Raw genomic sequence first — 22,342 nt, 5'->3', positions numbered from 1 at the left:
CCCCTTTAGCAACAATAATCAATTTGGTTTTTGACATAAACCAAAAGTTTCATGAAGTCAAATCATATGAAAGTACAGGATTCCTCCCTGAATAAAAAAGGCCTATTAAAAAAAATCAATTCAGTACAACCAAAATTAGGTAGATAATAAACACAAACTTTGTGTGAGTAGAAATCTTCTGTTTATATATATATGTGTATATATATGGTAAAAACAAAGTCTCTTCCAAAATACAGGTGTGACATCTCAACATCTACATAACTTGTCAAACAAGCCATTCTTAGGCCACACTGAGGCCCAAGAAGGTAGGTCTTTTTGAAAAGTTCTGTTTGGGGCATTAAATAACTTGCATGGGTTAGCATTACACATTATACAGACAGAAATCCAAGAAAGAAAATCTGGCAATTGATGAAAATCACTACTATCCAAACACCAAAAAATATCATACACCTGAAAAACATGAAGAGGTAAACATGTGTGTATCTAAATATAACAATTTCTTAACAACACAGCCTCTCTGATAAGGTATCATATTATACTAGTCAAACAAGAAACCAATTGACAACAACATTAAAAGGTTAAGGATGAAGTCTGATTCTTTTTCATATAAAAGTGCTACATGTAAATACATAAAATTCATTACAGAAAAGGCTGTGCCTCGGTATTGCTAGCAGTAGCTTTCCTAAAACATACCGTTCCTCATTCTTGTTATAGCAGTTTTTAAAACCACAAAATGAAAACAGAAACGTAGTTGCTAGAAGTACAATTCTCAATTTTTAAAAAAAAAGTTTTTAAGAGAGTAAAAGATATGAAGTAAAGTCTGAAATGTTATCTAAACATCTAAAGAAGTAAAAATCAGAAACGTGTGCATTTTATAGCCAAGTAATACTGTAGCATATTTATATACCTATATTGCTTTATTTGGGTTTTTAATGAAACTAGTGGAAACCAACTTATGTTTATTTTTAAAAGATAAATTTTACCCTACTAGTTCAGTAGAAGACAGTAAACATCTCATATCTTACCAATACACTTCCAGAAGGTGGTGAATGCAGGGATTTATTTTCCTGTGGCAATTTAGAAATGAATGCAGGAGATTCATCTTCTACCTCCTCCAAAACAACAATACACACGCGACTCATTCGCTCTTTTAAAATACTAAATCCCAAGCTATGTGATAAAAGTCACAGTTGGAAGAGCACAAGTAGTTTTTCCTCCTCTTCTGTACAACACTTGGGATCATTCTCTGAACAGCGCAGCTGGTTTTTTAAAGTTAATAAGTACTATCAGAAAAACTGAAGTTTAAAATTATGACTACATAACATAACTTCCTAAAAACAAGAAAATTCTATTATTTCCTGTTGGGTTACTATAATACTTGCAAGAAATTTCACATCAACATCTCAATAACTAAAACGGGAGTCCAGTACAAGCTCATTTAAAAATATTTTTCCCCTACCAAAATAGTCATATTGCTCTGTCTCAAAGAAATTTACTTGCATAAACAGATCATTGTTTAGGGTGACAACACTACACAATACAAAATGAAATGAGAAACAATTACTGTGACAGAGATGATTACAGCTATACCCACTCTTGCCTGCAAGGTCATATAGTTACCAGTAGCTGACTTGCTTATAATTGAAAATAATAATAAAAAAAATCTCACTATTCTGTTTCAACTTCTAACTTGTCTTCATTTCTTCAGCTTCTGGTTTAATGTAGATACTATCCAGAAAAAAAAATATCTAGAGCTCAGCACAAATTCTTAAAATAAAGCTCAGAGGTTGACAATTCTTTCTGTGTTTGGGAAAGAAAGAAAAAAAAAACCACTCTGCATTAATAGCAAAGCTGCAGTACATTTACATGCGATGAGTCAGACCACAAGAGACAATGGGACTCTTGGTACTAGAATACAGCTTGATTAATCCAGATATCCCATATAATAGAAGAAACACAGATAGCTTTATTCCCATCGATAGCATAAGCAAGGCAGAGCGTTCATTCTTTCTCCATCAGGCAGTTGTCTGTGGCTGCTCCAGCAAAAGGGCACAGCACCAGGCAGAAATAGTGTTAGCAGAGGATCCTAATGGAACAGGCAGGCTGCGAAGGAATTAGAAGGCATTTGAGCTCAAATTACTGCTTCAGGCTTTTCATTTAAAAAAAGAGAAAAAAGCCCAGTAGTTTATCATTCCAGTGTTTCCTTTGATCTCCACATGAATACAGCTTCCGTTAAATAGTCTTCATTCACAGGAAAAAACAGCAGACTGTGCATCTTCTTTGAGCCAACTACTTTATTCAATCATCTGCTCTGTGCCAATATAGTTTCCTTCCACTGTAAAAACCGCTACAGTTATCCTTTTCAGTAGATTTCAGATGCTTTCCCGTTCCTCAGATGATCTTGCAAAACGCCACTGATACCTCCAATGAGTAGGTCCTTAAAAAATATCTACCGAACCTCAGGATCGGCCCCACAGAAGCATTCCAACTGAGCAACAGTCTGAATAGCAAAGACTGCAGAACCGCAGGATGAAATGCCTAGTAATGCTCACATGTTACACTTACCAGAGATCTGAGCTACTGCTCGGGATGTAACTTCCTCTAGCAGGAGAAAAAAATAGTGCATTTGGACAGCCTTCACAATTAGAAGGTTCATGCCAGTTCTGTGACTAATCCAGATCAAACTGAAAAATTCTATAACTGAAAAATGAGTGCGCTTTTAACATTTTCCACTAAAAGCCACAAGGAAATCTGGTGTACTGCCTCTGCTGACTAACACTGGTTTTAGCAAGTAAACAATTCCAAACAGCTTAACTGCTTTCGTATGTTACAATATAGCAAATGTTTAACCCTATAATGACAGCTGCAGTTAGCCCATAAAAGAGAGATGAAGGAGAAACATTTTAGAATATAAAAACACAAATCTAACTTTTTATTCTTAGTTTTTACCAAGATCATTTTTTAATAAGCTAGATGTATTTATGTTCAAAACTGCAAAGAAGTTCAAACAATGAAATTTAAGATTTACTAAAAATTTCTAGGTTGTTGAATTTAATCTATCAGGTCATATATTTAAAGAGAAAAAACAAAAATTTCACAATGTAAAAGTCCTAGATTGAAACTTCTATGGATCATCTGAATTTCACGGAAGAAATTAATCCCACCTTCCCATGTGGAAATGGAATAAAGCTTTAAACTCTGTTAAATAGCTTCACAAAACTATTGTTTAAAGTCCTTAGCATTAATTTTCTATATGTCAAAAAGGCACAGGGTAACATAAAGAAAGCAAAGACTCTCCTTCCTCTATAAAGTTAATTTCCCCAAAGCTACAAATTAAGTGTCAAAACAACCAATTTATGGTTCGGTTTCCCCTTCTTTATTTACTGAACAAGTCGGATATTTCCCAACAAAAAATTACAAAGAAAATACAGTGGTTTTCCTTCAATCTTTGTTCTTTCACCTATCAACTAGCATTTTTATTCATAAACTAATAGCTATTTTTGAACATTTATGATACGCTAAATGTTGAACATTCTCATTTAATACAATAACCTTGTTATGTTTCCATATAATTAAGAGGAAAAAAACAGAAACAAAAATTAAGTATTTTATCCAAAGGCATATAAATTAGTAAAGTGCCTAATTCCACACACATTGCTCTTTCAAATATATTCTGCTCCCACTGAGTGTACACCGTTGTACACGTACGCCCCACCCTTCCACTCTGTCTCAAGATCTTTGCAACCTGTAATACTAGACTGTAAACACTTTTACAGTCTTAAAAGACTGTAACCTATATACACTTATACAGTCTTAAAAGACCAGTAACCTATAATGGTTATGAAAAGTTTAGGTAACAAAGGAATACATTATTTATTGTCATAAAATTCCTAAACAAGTTATTTTTAAATGGGTATTTCAGGGCTAGTGTTATCATGTGTGTTTAAGCCAGTTTACTTATCAAAACATTAAAAAAAATAGCATGATATAGATAAGAATGCCAGAATTTAAGACAAAAACCATTAAATGTCAATCTATTAAAAAAAAAAAACCCTGTAATCCTAACGTAACTGTATATCAAGATACTAAAATATGCTAACAATTCACATAGTTGTATTATAAAACACAAAATGGTTTTAAGCCAAATTAAAGATATGCAAATATTTTGACATACAAAATGATGTTAACTATCTCCACATGGCTAAATCAAAAATATCATCTTGATATGTGAAACATGTGAAAATGAAACCACTATGGTAACAGTATCCTATATTCTATCTTCAGGGGTTTCTTTTTCCCCCACCCCAAACAAAATCTTTTTTTATACAGACAATTTTAACTTGTTCCTAAGTATCCAGTGTATAAATTCACCTACTTAAACAGGTACATCCTGTCTCTTGTTCTAGGTCAATTTCCATACTTAGGTCTTTCCTGGCTAGAGCACAAGCTCCTTGAAGGCAGGGACTATGTTTTCGTATACACCATGCGTGCACAAACACTCCCCCTTCCACTTTCTTCCACTTAACAAACAATGTCATTGAAAAGAATCCCATTATGTCACAAGACTCTGGAATTGAGTGGCAAAATTATAAAAGACAACAGGGAATTCATATGTATATATGAATAATATATATTAAGAGTATATATAGGGGCTCCTGGGAGGTGCAGACAGTTAAGCTTCTGACTCTTGGTTTCAGCTCAGGTCATGATTTCAGGGTCCTGAGATCAAGCCTCATGACAGTTCACACTCAGCCTGGAGTCTGCTTGAGAGTCTCTCTCCCTCTCCCTCTGCCCCTTCCAATTGTGCGTGCTCTCTCTCTCTCTCTAAAATAAATAAATTTAATTTTTTTAAAAAGAGTGTATATACACACACACATACACACTTTAATCAGAAAACACAAGAGGCATTAAAGTTCAGTAAAATGAGTTTTGTACCTCTAGGAGGTAAGCAACTTAACATGCAGAAGTTGACAGGATATAAAACAATGATATAGGATGACAGCTAAAATTAAGGCCTCAGGAGTCAGCCTACCTGGAATTCAAATTCTGATTCCATTATTGATTAGCTGTGCCCTTGGGAAGGTAAATTCCTTGAGCCTAAATTTCTTTACACTTATAAGAATAATAACCTCCAGAGATTTTTATCTAGAAGAAATACAGTAATAGCACCGTGATTGATTGAGAACGTAGGCTTTGTAGCCAACTGCCTGTGTTCTAATCTAGCTTCCCACTAACAAAAGTAACCGTGACCTTGAGCAAGTTACTTAACCTCTCTGTGTCTCATTTCAACATCTATTAAAGTACATTAATAGAATCTAGTTTGAAATAAAATGAAGACAGTCTTATTATTATGGATATTTAGGGTAACAGAATGATATCCCCATCAGGGCAGGAGTACATAGAGGACTACAGATGATTTCTCTCCCTACTGGTGACGTGATTCAGACTGTTGTCTGGAAATTGCAATTCAGTAGCTAAGTACACAAACTGCACCCCACAACCCCACCCTTTTCAGGCCTCTTAAGAGATTGCTAGAAGTTTGTCATAACACTCCAGTAACCACACTAAGCATTAAGAGGGAGGAACCAGTAAACTTAAGCAAGAAGTAGGGCTGGGGGTTTTACCATTCTTCCACATTCACTGTATTTTACAGTCTAAGGGAAGAGAAAGGGTAAAAATTAATGGCCCATGATATCCTATAGAATCAAAAACAGATAAAAAAAAGATAATTTTTTTAATTTAAGCTATTTTTTCACTATTTTTTTAATTTATTTTTTTATTATTTAAGCTAACAGCACCATATGGAACCATTTTATACCTTCTACTGAATAAGACCGGCCCCTAATCTCAAGGAATACATATCCTAAAGGAAAAGGAGACAGTCAATAACTATTTAAGAAATTAGAAATGTACAAAGTATGTATGATGAAAAATTATTTACAAAGATCGTGCAAACTTAAGTTCAACAATTTTTTTTTCAGCTGAACAATGGCAAAGGGATGTGATTTTTTTTTTCTTGAGGCACTTACTTTTTAGGCCAAATTAGATTAAATTTTTAATAAGCCAACAAATTCAAGGTCTGACAACTTCATAATGCTTCCATTCTTTATGCTACAATGTATCCTATCAACAGCTTACTCCTACTCTTCACAGAATCACGTAACAACAGTAAAGCTGGTTTAAACCTTTAATGAAAAGATATTTAACGTCCTGAAAGACTTTTTTTTTTTTTAGGTCCCTAATTTGGTTACACCAGAATTTCTTTTTCTGACACAAATGGTTTTTTCTTTCTGTTTAGAAACTCAATCCAAAGCTCATCTTATTTGTGCTCCTCCATATTGACTTGTGACCTCCACACTGATTATCATAGAAAAGGAATTTTACTCAGGGTGTGTAAAGTGGCTACTCTGTACCATGCTAGTCTCTGAGTATTAAAAAATAAAAAGCTTGTGGGAAAAGATGGTAAGGAAGTGGGTTTAAACCATGTTTCAGAAACATTTCTCATAGTTCAAGAATCTTGAACAATCTTCTTGAGCTAGGCTTCATCTGCCCATATACCTTAGAAAAAGTCCTATGAACAGATTTAAAAGAAAACAGGGCAGGAGAGGGACAGAAAAAAAATTTTTAAATAGCCGTTCTTTAGGTTATTGGTCAGATTTCCCTGTTCTTAGTACAGCCATCGAAAAATGATGTCACATATTTAAAAAATGATGAATTCAAAATACTTCTCACACATGCAAATTAATTCTCTGCATGTACTGTATTTATAAACTAGGCTATTTTTTTAAATGTTTACCCACCCATACTTCCAAAATGGCTGACAGCCACTGTAATCCACCGATCTCAAGTGGTTTGATCCCACTGGTATGTTATAATGGTAATAAATTGTTAACACTTCCATTATTAATATTATCATATACCACATATTGTTAACATATAGTAATATTACCTATTATTACTCTGAAGTGTTCTTTACAAAGACCTATCTATATTCTGCATCCATTCTTCCCATCTTCCATTCAACTAGAACATTTAATTTTTAGGTAAGTTCAGAGCCTCACAGAACAAAGTCCATATTTCTCACTCTCCCTTGTAGCTGGGAGCCACAAGACAAATTTCTGACCAGCATTTTAAGTAGAGGCATTATGTGGTTTCCAGAAAACTTCCTATTCCTACAAGAACAAATGGTATAATATCCACCCTGCTTCCTGGAACATAGATGACTTGCCATCATCTTAAACCAAACAAAGACCAGAATCTAGAGTGGTGGAAAAGTAGGCTAGAGGGGATCTGGGTCCCTTGAGGACTCTGTGGGGCAGAACTGCCATAAAAGCCCTAGACTGCACACTTCCCAATTCTTGTATTACAAAGAAACAGAAATTCTACCTTGTTTAAGTCAATGTGATTTTGAGTCTCTTTTACTCAGAGCTGAAGCTAACACCAAATGATAACCTTACTCTTCCTTCAGTCATCAATCAGTGATCCACATTTTAGTACAGTATACTTAAATTTTCAATAAATAAAATGGATTATAAACATTAACTGCAACAAACTGCAATAGGAACAATAAGCAGAAAACAGCTCAAAGAACAGATCTGCTATATTACCCTGGGTAAGCAAAGAAAAATCAGTGGAGGGAGAAGGAAACAAATATTTATCACAAATGTTCTCACTGTGGGGTGCCTGGGTGGCTCAGTCGGTTAGGCATCTGCCTTTTGATTTCGGCTCAGGTCATGATCTCAGGGTCATGGGATTGGGACCTGCATCAGGCTCTGTGCTCAGCATGGAGTCTGCTTGAGATTCTCTCTCCCTCTGCCCCTACTCCTGCTCTCTCTCAATAAATAAATAAAATTTTAAAAAAATATATTCTCACTGAATCCTCATCACTTCTTGTGGGTACTACTACCCAAGTTATAAATGGGAAGTGGAGGCTCAGTTAGTACCATCCAGTCAGTCAATGACTCATCCGTTCATCTTTATTTATTCATCATCTACTATGTGCCAGGCTTTGTTATGCCAAGGAAACAAAATTATGAATAAACAGTAATTCCTTACTCCAACGGAGCTTACATACAAATAAATACTATATAATTGCAAACTGTGATAAACTGTAGAAGGAAAAAATTTCTTGGAGGGGAAAAAAACTAGAGGAAGGTCCATGTGGCTACAGCAAACAACCATGAGGAACAGTAACAGATGTAGCTGGGAGAAATAGGTAAACTCAAGACTATGAAGGGCTTTGGAAGCCAAGTTATAAAGTTTGTATTTTCTAAGTGATTTGAAAAGTCATTAGAAATTTTGAAGCAAGACAATCATCTTGATTTGCTTTACAAAGATTATGTGGCTTCAGTGTAGAGAACGAATTTGAGGAGAAGAATGGAAGCCAAAGGACTAGTTTGAAGACTGTTGCAATAATCCAAAGTAGGTAATTTGAACTAGGATGTTGGGCATGTAAATGCAGAGAATGGGATTTACAGGACATGCTGTAGATGGGCCGTAGGGGTGAGGGAGAAGGTGGTGATCACAAACAACTCCCAGGTTTTTTACATAAGCAACTAGTGCTTACAAGAGTTTAAGCAATCTAGGCCTTCTTCAGTTTACAAATTTATTAAAATGAGTAATATGACTTGTTGTATCATATCCAAGGACCCTTCAGGCTCTACGTCAGTTCCAAATCCTAATCCAAAATCTATATCCTGACATCTACTCCCATGATTTAAAAATGAAATGTTAACAATCCCGAACTTGTCTGAGTATAAAAAAGTTTCTAAAGGGTAAGATTTGGTTCCATCCCACTCAAAATTCAGTACACTGAAGTAATCTAAAAACCTTTTGGCAAGAATACCTCATTTTTAAAACATTCAAAATTGTAATAGCAACTGATTCAACAAATATTTCATATTAATATTTCCACTCCACTATAAACACACCAAGAGATTACAAAATGTCATATATCATCTCCACCTTCATCTTATGCAACCTAATGATTTTTTTTGGATATTACACTGAAAGCACAGGCAACAAAGGCAAACAGAAACACGTGGGACTACATCAAACTAAAAAACTTCTGCACAGCAAAGGAAAATATCAACAAAATGAAAAGACAACCTATGGAATGAGAGAAAATATCTGTAATCCACATATACCCAATAACAGATTCATATCCAAAATATATAAGGTACTCATATGACTCAATTGCAAAAAAACAAAAACAAACAAACAAACAAAAAGACACATCCAAACAACCTGATTTTTTAAAATAGGCAAAGGACCTAAATAAATATTTCTCTAGAAAAGACATACAATTGGCCACAGGTACATGAAAAGGTGCTCTACTCACTAATCATTAGGGAAATGGAAAGCAAAATCACAATGAGTTTTCACCTCACACTTGATAGGACAACTACTATCAAAAAGACAAGAGATAACATGTTGGCAAAGATGTGGAGAAAAGAGAATGGTTGTACGCTCTTAGCTGAATGTAAACTGGTACAGCCACCATGGAAAACAGTATGAAGGTCGCTCAAAATGTTAAATATAAAACTACTGTAGGATCCTGCAATCTCACTTCTGGGTATATATCCAAAGAAAATGAAATCAGTATCTTAAAAAGCCGTCTATACTCCCAAGTTCCCTGCAACATTAACAAAGACAAGAAATAGAAACAAACTGTTTGTCAACAGATGAATGGATTAAAAAACATATGCTATATGTATATACAATGGAGTATTATTCAGTCATTAAAAAAATGAAGGATCCTGCCATCTCCAACAACATGGATGAACCTGGAGGACATTTATGTTAATAAAATAAGCATCAATAAGCCAGACACAAAAAGACAAATACTGTATTATTCCACTTACATGTGGAATCTAAAAAATTGAACTCATAGAAGCAGAATAGAATGGGGGTTGCCAGAGGCAAGGGGGTAAGGGAAATGGGAAGGCTATGGTCAGAGGGTACAAACTTTCAGTTTTAAGAATAGTAACTTTTGGGGATCTATACACACAGCATGATGGCTACAGTTAACAATACTGAACTATACACTTTAAATCTGCCGAGAGTAGATACTATGTTCTTACCACAAAAGAAAAAAAAAAGGTAACTATGAGGGGTGATGGATGTGTTAATTAACACACTTTTTGCTTGATAGCAGTAATCATTTCACAATGGATATGTACATCAAATCATCACATTGTACACCTTTAATAATACGATTTTTACTTATCAATTATACCTCAGTAGAGCAGAGGATAAAAAGACCTTATGCAGCCTAAATGAGGTACACAAGAAAAACTACCTAGTACAAGGTAAGAAAACAAAAGATAGTAAAAGGCAGTATATACAGAAGACGTAAATAAGAGGTACAAGACAAAACTGCTACTAATTAAGTCACTGGTTAAGAGTACAGCATATGAATTTATTAATTGTAACTGGTATATAAAGATATCTTCTAATTGTCCATTCTCTTAAAAACTGATGGCTTTTATAAAGCTATCCATAATCTTCACTGTTGCTACTCTTTGCTCTGATTTATTGAAAGAGTACTTTCTCAAACCAATGGTCAACTAGTTCGAACACCTAATTTCAAAACTTCCTCTTGATGATCACATTTCTGAGAAAATGGTTGAAACTATTTTATTTATTTATTAGGTTTATTTAACATTAAAACTATTTACAATGCCAGAATAATAAGTTTAGTTACAAAGTGTAGACAAGTGCCATACAACAGAAATGAAAAATGAGCCACAGAAGCAATTTAAAATTTTCTAGCAAACACACTTTAAAATGGTGGAACAAACAGGTAAAATTATAACAACATTTTATGTAATCAAATATATCCCAAATATTATTATTTTAGCTTGTAGTCAATAGAGTTAACAGATATTTTACGTTCTTTTATTGTCTTCAAATTTTGTTTGTATTTTATACTTAAAGCCTATCTCAATGTGAACATTAAATTTTCATTAGAAATAATGGATCTGTATTTACAGCTGAAGAAATTTACAGTTGAGGATGTAAATATATGTGCTTGTGTTGTTGCAAACATATTTTAAAGTTCCAATAACTAAATCAAGTATTTTTAGAATTTAGATTAAACTAAATCAAGAATTCAGTTCCTCAGTTACATTAGCCAGCCATATATATCTGGTTAATGACAATCATTACACAACACTGGTTTAGACCTATAAAGACTAACTTTTTAAAAGTTTAACTGTTCTACAAAGAAACCTAAAACATGCTGCTACCTACCTTACTGTCTTAAGGAAAAGAATATAGTTTAGATTTTTATGATGGTTCAGAGTCAGTAATATGAATATGCATTGTTAGACTGTTCCATAGTAAATAAGCCACAAGAGGAGCTAGCAGCCTTGGTTGACTCTACTTAAATATTTCCGTCATAACCTGAATGGCTCACTAGTTCTTTCTTTTACCTTTTGTTTCTTCCCTGAAACACATACACACCTCTCTAATTTAATCACAATATTAACCCTGGTTTGAGGCAACATTATTTTCATATGAAACAAAGCACATCAACTTTATAGGTGCCATTTTCTTCAGTATTTAGAGGCCTCTTCACATACATTAGGGTTCCACACAGAATTCGTAAGTTGAAGTTAATAAAAGTTGACTAGCTGTCAGCATACTTCATTTCTCTTGGCATCTTCATTTTACTGCTGAAGCAAGTGAAAGTGATTAAATGATTTTTACAGTTTTCAGGTCTAGCATTTTATGACTTTATGTCCCTTTTCTGAGAAAAACAGGTTGACTCATGAAAACAAGGTATCAAAAGTAGTGGTAGTGACCATAGATTAGATTTCTTCAATAAATGTGACCCTGAGAAAAAAATAGATTAGGCAATTTTGACCCAAAAAAGGTTACAGAAGAAAAGGCAATGATCAAGATAAACATGTTAAAGGCTAAAGAACTCGATTTTCACAAAAGAACTAACCAATTGAAAGACACAGAATGATGGATTAAAGAAAACAAAAAAACAAGATCCAACTATATGCTGTCTACAAGAGATGCACTTCAAGATTTTTATTTATTTGTCAGAGAGAGAGAGCGCGAGAGCACAAGCAGGGGGAGTGTCAGGCAGAGGGAGAAGCAGGCTCCCCACTGAGCAAGGAGCCCAATGTAGGACTTGATCCCAGGACCCTGGGATCATGACCTGAGCTGAAGGCAGATGCTTAACTGACTGAGCCACCCACTTCAGATTTAAGGGCACATGTAGGCTGGATGTGAAGGGATGGAAAAAATATTCCCTGCAAATGTTAACGAAAAAAGAGCAGGGCAGCTAAACTTGTATCAGACAAAATAGACCTTAAGTCAATAACTGTCATGTGAGACAAAGAACATTATATAAGGACAAAAATAGGGAAATGTAACAATTATAAATATACACACACCTAACATTAGAACATCTAAATACATGAAGCAAACACTGACAAACTGAAAGAACAACTTGACAGCAATATAATAATAAAAGTAGCAGACTTCAACAGCCCACTTTTAGTAATGGATAGAACATCCAAACAGGTAATCAACAAGGAAACAGTGGGCTTGAACACTATAGAGCAAATAGACCTAAGAGAAAAATACAGAACATTCCACCCAACAGCAGCAGAATACACACTGTCCTCAAGCACACCTAGAACATTCTCCAGGATAGATGACATCTTAGGTCACAAAACAAATTTTAACAAATTTAAGAGTGAAATCATACCAAATATCTTTTCTGACCAAAACAGAATGAAACTAGTAATCCACAGCAAAAGGAATGGAAAAGTGATAAATACATGGAAATTAAGCAACACACTCTTGAACAACCAATGGATCAAAGAAGGAATAAAAAGGAAAGTTGGAAATATCTCAGTATCTTGAGACAAAAACTAAAAGACAACATACCAAAACTTACGGGATGTAGCAAAGGCAGTACTAAGAGGGAAGTTTATTGTGATAAACACCTACCTTAAAAAAGAAAGTTCTCAAATAACCTAACTTTACACCTCAAGGAGTTAGAAAATGAACAAGATAAGCCCAAAATAAGGAAGAAAATAATATAGATTAAAACAGAACTAAAGAAAAGAGAAGAGAAAAAAAATCAACAAAACTGAGTCAGTTGTTTGAAAATATTAAATTGACAAAACTTTAGCTAGACTAAGATAAACAGAGAACTCAAATGAAATAAAAAATGAAAGAGGAGACATTATAACTGATGTCATGGGGGGGGTGAGAAGGGGAAAGTGGGGAGGACAGGAAACTAAAGTGAACAAATATAATGCCAAGCAACTAAGCAACCTAGAATAAATGGATAAATTTCTAGAAACATACAACCTACCAAAGACTAAATCATGAATAGAAAAAGACTGAATCTATAATCAAAAATCTCCAACAAAGAAAAGCCCAGGACCAGATGGCTTTACTGGTAAATTCCACCAAACATTTAAAAACTTATTGCCAATCCTTCTCAAACTCTTCCAAAAAAGATTGAAGAGGAAGGAACACTTCTGAACTAATTTTATGGGCCAGCATTACCCTGATAACAAAACCAAACAAAGACACTACAAAAAAAATTAATTACAGGTTAACACAGAATTCCTGATGAACATCATTACAAAAATTGTCAACAAAATACTAGCAAACCAAATTCAACAGTACATTAAAAATATCATACACAGGGTGCATTGGTGGCTCAGTTGGTTATAAGCATCTGCCTTTGGCTCAAGTCAACATCCCTGGGTCCTGGGATCAAAGCCCGCAGCAGGCTCCCTGCTCGCTCATGCTCTCTCTCTCAAATAATAAAATCTTAAGAAATAAATAAATAAGTAAAAGGATCATACATCATGGCAAAATGGGACTTATGCCTGACATGCAACCATGGCTCATCACAAAAAAAATCAATGAACGTAACACATGACATTAACAGAACAAAGGAGGGGGGGAACCACACACAACATGATCATCTCAATAGATACAGCAAAAAACATTTGAAAAAATTCAACACCCTTTCATGATAAAAACTTGCAACAAACTACAAATAGAAGGAAATTATACAGGCCATATATGAAAAGCCCAGTAATGAAAAACTGAAAGCTTTTCCTCTAAGATCAGGAATATGACCAAGATGTGCACTCTCACTACTTCTATTTAATGAAGTACTAGATTTCCTAGGCAGATAAGGCAAGAAAAAGAAATAAATGACATACAAATCAGAAAGAAAGAAAAGTAAAAAAATGTGAAGACATGATCTTATTATGTACAAAACCCTTAAGATGCCACAAAAATATCTTAGAACTAATTAATTCAGTAAAGGTGCAGGATACAAAAATCAACCAAATCACTTGCATTTCTATACACCAAGAATAAACTATCTATAAAGGAAATTTAAAAATTAACCTCATTTACAAGAGCATCATAAACAATAAAATACTTAGTAATAAATTTAACTAAGGAGGTAAAAGACTTGTACATTAAAAAATTACAAAACATAAATGAAATAAATTAAAATGACATAAATAAATGGAAACATATCCTGTGTTCATGAATTAGAAGCCTTAGTATTGCCAAAAAGGGGTAACTGTGTGATGGACATTAAGGAGGGTACACGATGTAAAGAGCACTGGGTGTTATATAAGACTGATGAATCACTGAACTCTACCTCTGAAACGAATAACACATTATATGTCAATTAATTGAACCTAAATTTAAAAATTTAAAAAATAAAATCTAATGCTAAAAACATCTAAAAAAAGAGTTAAAAAAGGGGAATAACTGGAAAAAAAAAAAGAATTGAGGAAGGAAGATCTCACACATGCAGAAAAAAGGGAGTTCTAGTAAGGAGGTGGAAAATTACCCTGAGTTTTGAATAGAAGATCTCTGTCTTCTGAAACAGGAAGGAAGGGTTGATGTGGATAAGTAAGTGAAGAGAAAGTATAAAGTTGAAAAGGAGTAAGTGTTGAGTGTGTAGCAGTTGAAAGTAATGGGTCATGGGGTCTAGGCTGGATATAACAAAAATACAGAAGTGACAGTAGTACAAGAAAGAAATTGTGGGATGCGGTTATTGGAGTATGTGGTTAGAGCCAAGTGGAGAGGACTACTGGTGTGGAAGCTGTGACATTGTGAAGTATGATGTCATCTACAAAGAAATGAAATCATGTAGATGACTGATACAACTCTGGTCCAGATGTTAGAACTGGGGAGTGAGATCTGACAGACAATAGCAACAAACAACAAGAAGAGTCACCTAGCCAGATGGCATGTGCCTCAAAAGAAGGAAGATTTTTTTATTGTTAGGTAGACTAGTAACATTTTAAGAGCTATAGCGGATGATTAGAAGAATGCTGACTCGACTCCTCTCCTCTCCTTCCTTCATACACACACACACACACACACACACACACACACACACACACACATACACACACACACACACAGAGGCATTCCCAAGATATGCTGGCTATGAACAAAGGAACAATACAAGAGACCTCTGGAGAAGCATGTACTTATGAAAACACAGAATTCCAGTTAAGATAGGAGATGGAATGGGCTTCCTGGAAAGAGTATAGTTTCAAGAGTTACATATGAGAACTTAAGGTCTAAATCAACACTTAAATGATTGTTTTTAGACTTGAGTCTTAAAAGAAAAAATTATTTCCTTCAAAAACTATGCAAGCAAAAAAATTAATAAGCCAAATATAACAATATAGGCAGTTTTCTAGAATACATCCAATATGCCAAACTAAGGGGAGGAAAACATTCTGTTGTCAAGTATGTAGTACTACATTTACGCAATATTTTAAAAAGCTGGATTATTTTCTTCATAATTCTGATTACCTCGAAGTAGTCTGAAATTATTTAGGCTGAACTGAAGGCCGGACTGAAGTAGTTATTTAAGCCGTATTACTTTTAAATATCCTATGTGATCTGTCTCTTATTAGTATAATTTTTGGCTGGGATTTATGTTAATTAGCAGAATCTCTGGCATATGACTTATGTCCTGCTAGGCCCAGGATAAATACATTCTCTGAAATATAATTTATATTATTTATGTAATTAAATATCTCTCAGCAACTGCATCAAAGACAACTTAGGTCCAATATTACAAATTAGAATGTAAAATTTTTAAACAGGCTGAACTTCTGCCTTTCTTTAAAAAAAAATTGAGGAGAGGTTGTTCACAATTCATTCTGGTTTCTACAGTGTGGTAACACTGGGATAAATGTAATATCAAGTTACCACACTTGAAAAACTGGGGAAAATTTTCAATTTAAAAATAAGTTGCTATGGTTACCCATGTTTACCTTCATAAGCAGTAATTACATGAGACGTCCAAGGGAATCCCACAAAGTGCAGTAAAATCAGTAACTGAAGTGTACCCTAGTTACTTCACACACAAATTGGGACCACATACACCACTTCCCTTTCAAAGTAGGTATCACTTGGGAAATACTAAAGAAAATGATTCACATCTTTCTAAACTATAGAAGGGTGGAGATGAAAATACTGAAACTTGTAACTATTTTAAAGTCCAAGTGATGACTCAGATAACAAGAACATTCTTCATATTCTTCAGTTCCCTTTACTAAAGAGTGCTATCTAAAATTTTATAGAACAGCTTCTATTGTTAAAAAAAGGAAAGGGTGTTTCTAATGTGTATCAGGCATGGAATTTTTTTTTTGCATAAACAGATTTTCATGCCCTTGATAAACTTGTAAAAAGCCATGCTTGTAACTTAATGTTACTTCAGAGTAAAACAATGTCAATTCCTTTAGATGTAGTGAATTTTGAACTTCTTAAATGGAAAGAAGGGGCCCCTGTCAGCATTGATAATTAGCTCATTCTTTAACTGGGTAATTAAATCTGCATCAGTTATTGCAGTGCAGAAATGTTTTTGTCTGTTTTGTTCACAATCAGAACATTTAGTATGTGAGAATACCCATGAAGCTTTTGACCTGATTATGATTCTAATGTGACCTTAAAATGATGAGACTCATCATTACATCTTAATGGGCCTCCCACGAAGCGTCTACTGTTCTGTATAGCAGGCTTTCAAATATGTTTGTTTTTTAACATTAGGGCTATCCTAAACTAAAAGAAAACAGCACATTACATTCAATTGGCTTAAACAATAAAGAGACTTACGATAAACAACAAGAAGTGAAATTAAGGTAGCTCTAAGGACCTGACTGACCCTAGGCTCCAGCTGAGTCTTCTCTGTCAGACTCCGTATGGACCTTAGGATAATTCCCTTCATAGTCAAAGATACCTGGCATACATCAAGGCATCATATCAGACACATATTGTTGCCCAGCAGAAAGGGAAGTTTCTTGCTGTGTCTCCCTTTTTAGGTACAAAAGGACTTTCCTAGAAGCTACCTAAGCTAACTTTTCCTGACATGTGACCAGTCTTGGCTCTTATGTTCCTTCTTAAACAAATCACAAAGAGGCAGAGTAGGATTACTACACTACTGAGGACTTGTCCAAGTCATGTAGGAGAGGAGTGAGCATCCAAACAAAACTGGGGGCCTGCAAGGAAGGAAGTGGGTAATGACTGGTGAGTAGACAACCAGAAGTATGCTATATATTACACTGAAAAATTGAATATTGACATTTTATTTCAGTAATTTACTTTTTCCACCTTTATTAATGGAGCACGACACACTAGCGCTAGATGATACTGGAGGCTCTAGAGATTTATTTTTGAAAGGGGGAAAAAAATCAGTCATCAGTACCTTATCTTAAAACAGACTAAAGGCAATCATTTTACAAATGCCTTGGCAAAAGAGTACACTTTAGAATATGAAATAGTAAAATTACACTTTAATTTTGACCAATTAAAATGAAAGTTTAATCTCAAAAATGTTTCCTATTAATCTCACTTTTCTCCTCTAGGAAAAGTATGCTATTTCCTGGACATATGTCAAAGCACATCTGAAGTAATGAGACTAGAACATACTCAAAGCCAGGATGATGGTGGATCTAAAAACCATATCATAAGTGTCAATGAAGGACACCTGAGTGTCTCAGTCTGTTAAGCATCTCCCTTCGGCTCAGGTCATGATCCCGGGTCCTGGGACCAAGTCCCACACCGGGCTCCTTGCTCAGTGAGGAACCTGCTTCTCCCTCTGCCTGCCGCTCCCCCTGCTTGTGCTCTCTTTCTGACAAATAAATAAATCTTAAAACAAACAAACAACAACAAAAAAACAAGTGTCAATGAAGCTGCAGGTATTTTGTCTGAAAAGGAGTCAGGGAGAATATGACAGCGTTAGAATATCTGAAGTCATTATAAAGAGATACCAAATTGCATAGGTCTAGAGATAAGAAATAGATCAATGAATAATAACAAGTAGCAAGATAAAATCTGGTTCAATATAAGATGCTACTTTTATCTAGCATTATTTTATGTGAAGATGGAACCGGGCTGGGATGAGCATCCCAGGTAATGTGAATACCTATGGTGATTCTATGCACTTTATGAGTACTCGGTTGTAACAACATGCTTGCAAAGTAGTTTCTACTCCCAATTTCATAGATAAAAATCTGAGCTGGAAAAGTTAAACACTGGAAATCACATGGCTGACAAGTGGAGAAAAATGGACTCTAACCCAGGACCATCTGTTTCCAAAACCTAGCTCTTCCTACAAATCACACATCTAAGAGAAGTTAAATTAGCAATTAAGGAAGCAAATGGGATTTCTGAGTTGGTGAGAACCAAACAACATCTGATTTGAAGTCCCTGATTTCAAAATTAAGATGCCAGAAATGAAACGTATTACTCCCTTCTATTTGTATCAGTACTTCCTAGTTTAAGAATGCTTTCACATCTATTCTCACATTGCTTCCTCACAGCTGTGCTTTGAGGTAAGCAAGCTGGGGAGGCACTATTTCTTGGCAGTCTACCTCAGAGAGAAAGAGAACAACAAGAATGATTTCCTCCAACTTCCTTCTGGTTTACCTTTAAACATATTTGTATCTTCAAGTTTCCTCTCCGATCTTTCATTCATATTCAGTAGTCATTTATTAAACACTTCTTACATGCCAGGTACCATACCTCAGTGGCTTTGTAGTCATTGGGAAGGGGCTTATAGTCATAGAAGAAACAGTAAGTTTATTTAAAATTATTTCCACCTTTTTATAAATCTTATCAATCCTGATTCCTTTATCACTTTGATTTATCCTCTATTGCTGTCTCCATCCCTCTGTCTTGACCTACACAGAACTTCTCTGCTTCCTTAACAAGCTACCATTCCATTTTCTACTTGTTTCACCCCGCTGCAATGACTTCCATACTCACACTTCAACTGAAATTGGTCTAAGGTCACCAATGGTAATTTATTGCAAAATCTTCATTTTTCTCAAACTACAATACTGAATACCAATAATCTTTATTAAAATTCTCTTCCATAAAATTTTCACCTATATTTCTAAACCTTTTTTGGCCCCTTCTACATGGCTTTTCTTCCACCACCCATACTTACATACGGGCTTTTCTTCCAGCCCACTTTTCTGTCTACAACCTCTTCCTGGACAATCTCATCTACATCTATAATATCAGCCATCACATGTGGTAACTTCCAAGTCTTTATTTCCAGTCCTAACCTCCAGATACAACTTCCAAATGCACAATGAGCCACTCTCCCTGCATATTCCAGATTATCTCAGATTCAGCATGTCAAAATTTAACTGACCATCTCTATCTAGTCCACTTCCCCAAAGTGTTCTTTTTCTAAACCTCCCAGGTTGATCAGTAGTAATGGCATCACCATACACACAATAGCCCAGAACACAAGGAATTATCTAGAAGCCTATCCTTGCCTCATCTCCCGCTTCTCATTAGTCACCCACTTGCAAGTATTTTACCTAAAATCCTCCTAAACATACTTTCTTCATAGTGATCTATTTCAGACCCACTTCAGTCCTCACCCAAGTTATTAAAACCACTTTTTAATTGGTCTGTCAATTCTTGATTCTCCTCTCACCAGTTCTATCCATCCTTCTAGTAAACACAGATTCTTTCACAAGAATCCCTTCTTTTCGGGAATTCAGCTGGTCCAAAGATATAGGAGACCCAGGACTGGCCAGAGTACCACCTACTCCTAGTCACGTCTAATTCAGGGATGAACAAACGATCAAAGCTAGACAGGGTCTTCCTAGGATTTTGCTTTCTTACCAAGGCTATCAGGAAAGTTACTTTCTTTTCTGTAAGATTACAAGTAAGGACAATGTAAGCTATACTGCCTGTAGGAGAGAAAAAAAAAGGGACAAAATTTAAAAAGGGTGGGGAGTAGTGGGGAATCTATTGTCACCAAGTCCTAGATCTAGCTCTGCCTAACCACCCTGCTACTGCCTGGCCAATGTATTTCCTTTTGCATTTAAGTCATTTTGAGTTGGGATTTCTGTCATTGTAACCAAGAGTCTTCATTAATAATGCTCTTTATCACCAGTTACTTTCTAAATCATAGATAAAATGCTATATGTCTGCTTTTATTTAGTCAACTAAGTTTTATTAAAGTACACTATATTAAAGACCACCACTACCTTGCCTTTAAGTTTCACATATATAAATGTACTTGTTGCAATTTAAATGTACCATGCCGTTTCCTGCAGCTGTGCCTCTGAATATGATATTTCCCCTGCCTAGAACGTTCCCTTCCTACTTGCTTATCTACAAAATATATAGTAGGGTTGCATTAAAATAAGGCTAGAAAATCAGAGAGGGGCTAAATCATGAAGGGCCTTGAATGCCACATTAAAGTATATACATTTTAACCTGCAGAATGAGGAAACCACTAAAAAATTTTAAGTCAAAGAGTGACATAATCAGATTTGTATCTTAGAAGCCTCACTGTGGATGCAGTGTAAAAGATGGCCTAAAAATAAGGTGATAGTAAAGACAGAAAACAATAGCAGGCTACTGCATGCAATTGTCCAAGCCAGAGACCACGAGGGATGATAAAATGAGTAAACTGGAACTTTTCTGGGGGAAAAAAGTATGCCAACTGCTGTCAATAGCACTCACTAATAAGTCTTTCAAAGTTTTTAAGCTAGCGTTTCTTACAAGATTGTGGACAGAAGGAAAAGTGAGGCCTATAAAACTGCATATCATGATTTTACTGAAGGATCATTAATAACAATACATTAAAAACAACCTAAGTGCTGAACAATAAAATGATTTAAATATAGCATATATCATACAATAAAATTGAATGATAAAGGTTTTTAAAAATTTATTTGAGAGAGAGAGACAGAGAGAGAGCACAAGTGGAGGAGGAGCAGAGGGAGAACAAGCAGCAGACTCCTGGCCTACCAGGGAGCCAGATGCAGGTCTTAATTCCAGGGCCTCGGGACCATGATACAAGCCAAAGGCAGCCGCTTAAACAACTGAGCCACCCAGCGGCCCCAACTGGATATTTAGAAACAAAATTTTTTTAAGAATTTCAAAAAAAATGGGAAAAATAATACTTATAAAAGTATTAAGCAAAACCCTACAATATATAAAATAGGATTCTAATTATGTTAAATAATGATCAGAAGGATTTTTTTTTTTTTTTTTTTTTTTTTTAGCAACAACAGATTTGTTAACTCAGTGGCAGGATTATGGGTACTTTGTTCTCTCCTTCCAATATGCACATACATACTTTTTTCTGAGTAAGACTACCACTTAGTCATGATTCTTATTTGCTAAACTCAATCACTACTTTAGAGGTAAGAAAAATAAGCTCCATGGAGGTTAAATGACAAAAGTTCACATTCTACTAAGTAATAAAATTTATTTTTTTTAAAGATTTTATTTATCTCAGAGAGAGAGAGAACACAAGCAGGGAGGAGGAGCAGAGTGAGAGGGAGAAGTAGATCCCCTGCTGAACAGGGAGCCAGACAAGGGGCCCCATCCCAGGACCCCAGGACCACAACCCCCGCCGAAGGCAGAGGCCCAACCAAATGAGCCACTTAGGTGCCCCAGTAATAAAATTTAGGACCAAAATTTGAACACTGCCTAGGTGAAGATTCACTATTAAGAAGCAAGCCTATGAAGCCAAAGCCATTTAGCAGCTCCATACCCACAGCTCCAGGAACTAGAACAGCTGGGCACTGAATGCAGAGCAAAGCAACTGAGACTTGAAACTTGCTGGGCTATAACTGCCTCCCAATTCATACCTCAAAAGCTATCAAATAGCTACTGGCGAGCAGAATACAAGAAGGGGTAATTTCAGATGCTTGTTTTTATAACTTTGTTTTCATATAAATACTCCTTTAAAGAACAGAAAAGGAAACAACAGACTGAATTGGAGAAAGGTCTCAGAGAAAGGTTTAAAGACACTGATGTTCTAGAGTTCTGCTTA

General features: G+C 35.2%; 1 protein-coding gene across 11 annotated transcripts in view; it reads right to left on the bottom strand.

The window, feature by feature from the left end:
• The window catches only part of ANKRD28 (ankyrin repeat domain 28), a 201,453-nt gene that overhangs the window by 118,752 nt on the left and 60,359 nt on the right, over nucleotides 1-22,342 (bottom strand). For 2 of the 11 annotated variants that reach the window (XM_045791703.2, XM_087870181.1), the window contains exon 1: nucleotides 1,026-2,559. The exons of 6 other annotated variants lie outside the window; for them this stretch is intronic. Coding sequence is in view for 2 of the 5 variants with exons in the window: in XM_087870181.1 (XP_087726307.1) it covers nucleotides 1,026-1,142 (117 nt within the window). In the remaining 3 variants the exon portion in view is untranslated. 3 more of the 11 variants (XM_045791699.2, XM_045791705.2, XM_045791708.2) reach the window with 3 other exon arrangements.

Source organism: Ursus americanus, chromosome 20 (assembly GCF_024610735.1).
Source record: "Ursus americanus isolate L20-20 chromosome 20, mUrsAme1.1.p, whole genome shotgun sequence".
Taxonomy (NCBI): domain Eukaryota; kingdom Metazoa; phylum Chordata; class Mammalia; order Carnivora; family Ursidae; genus Ursus; species Ursus americanus.
Note: the sequence above shows the minus strand (reverse complement) of the source record. Positions and strands in the feature narration are given on the sequence as shown.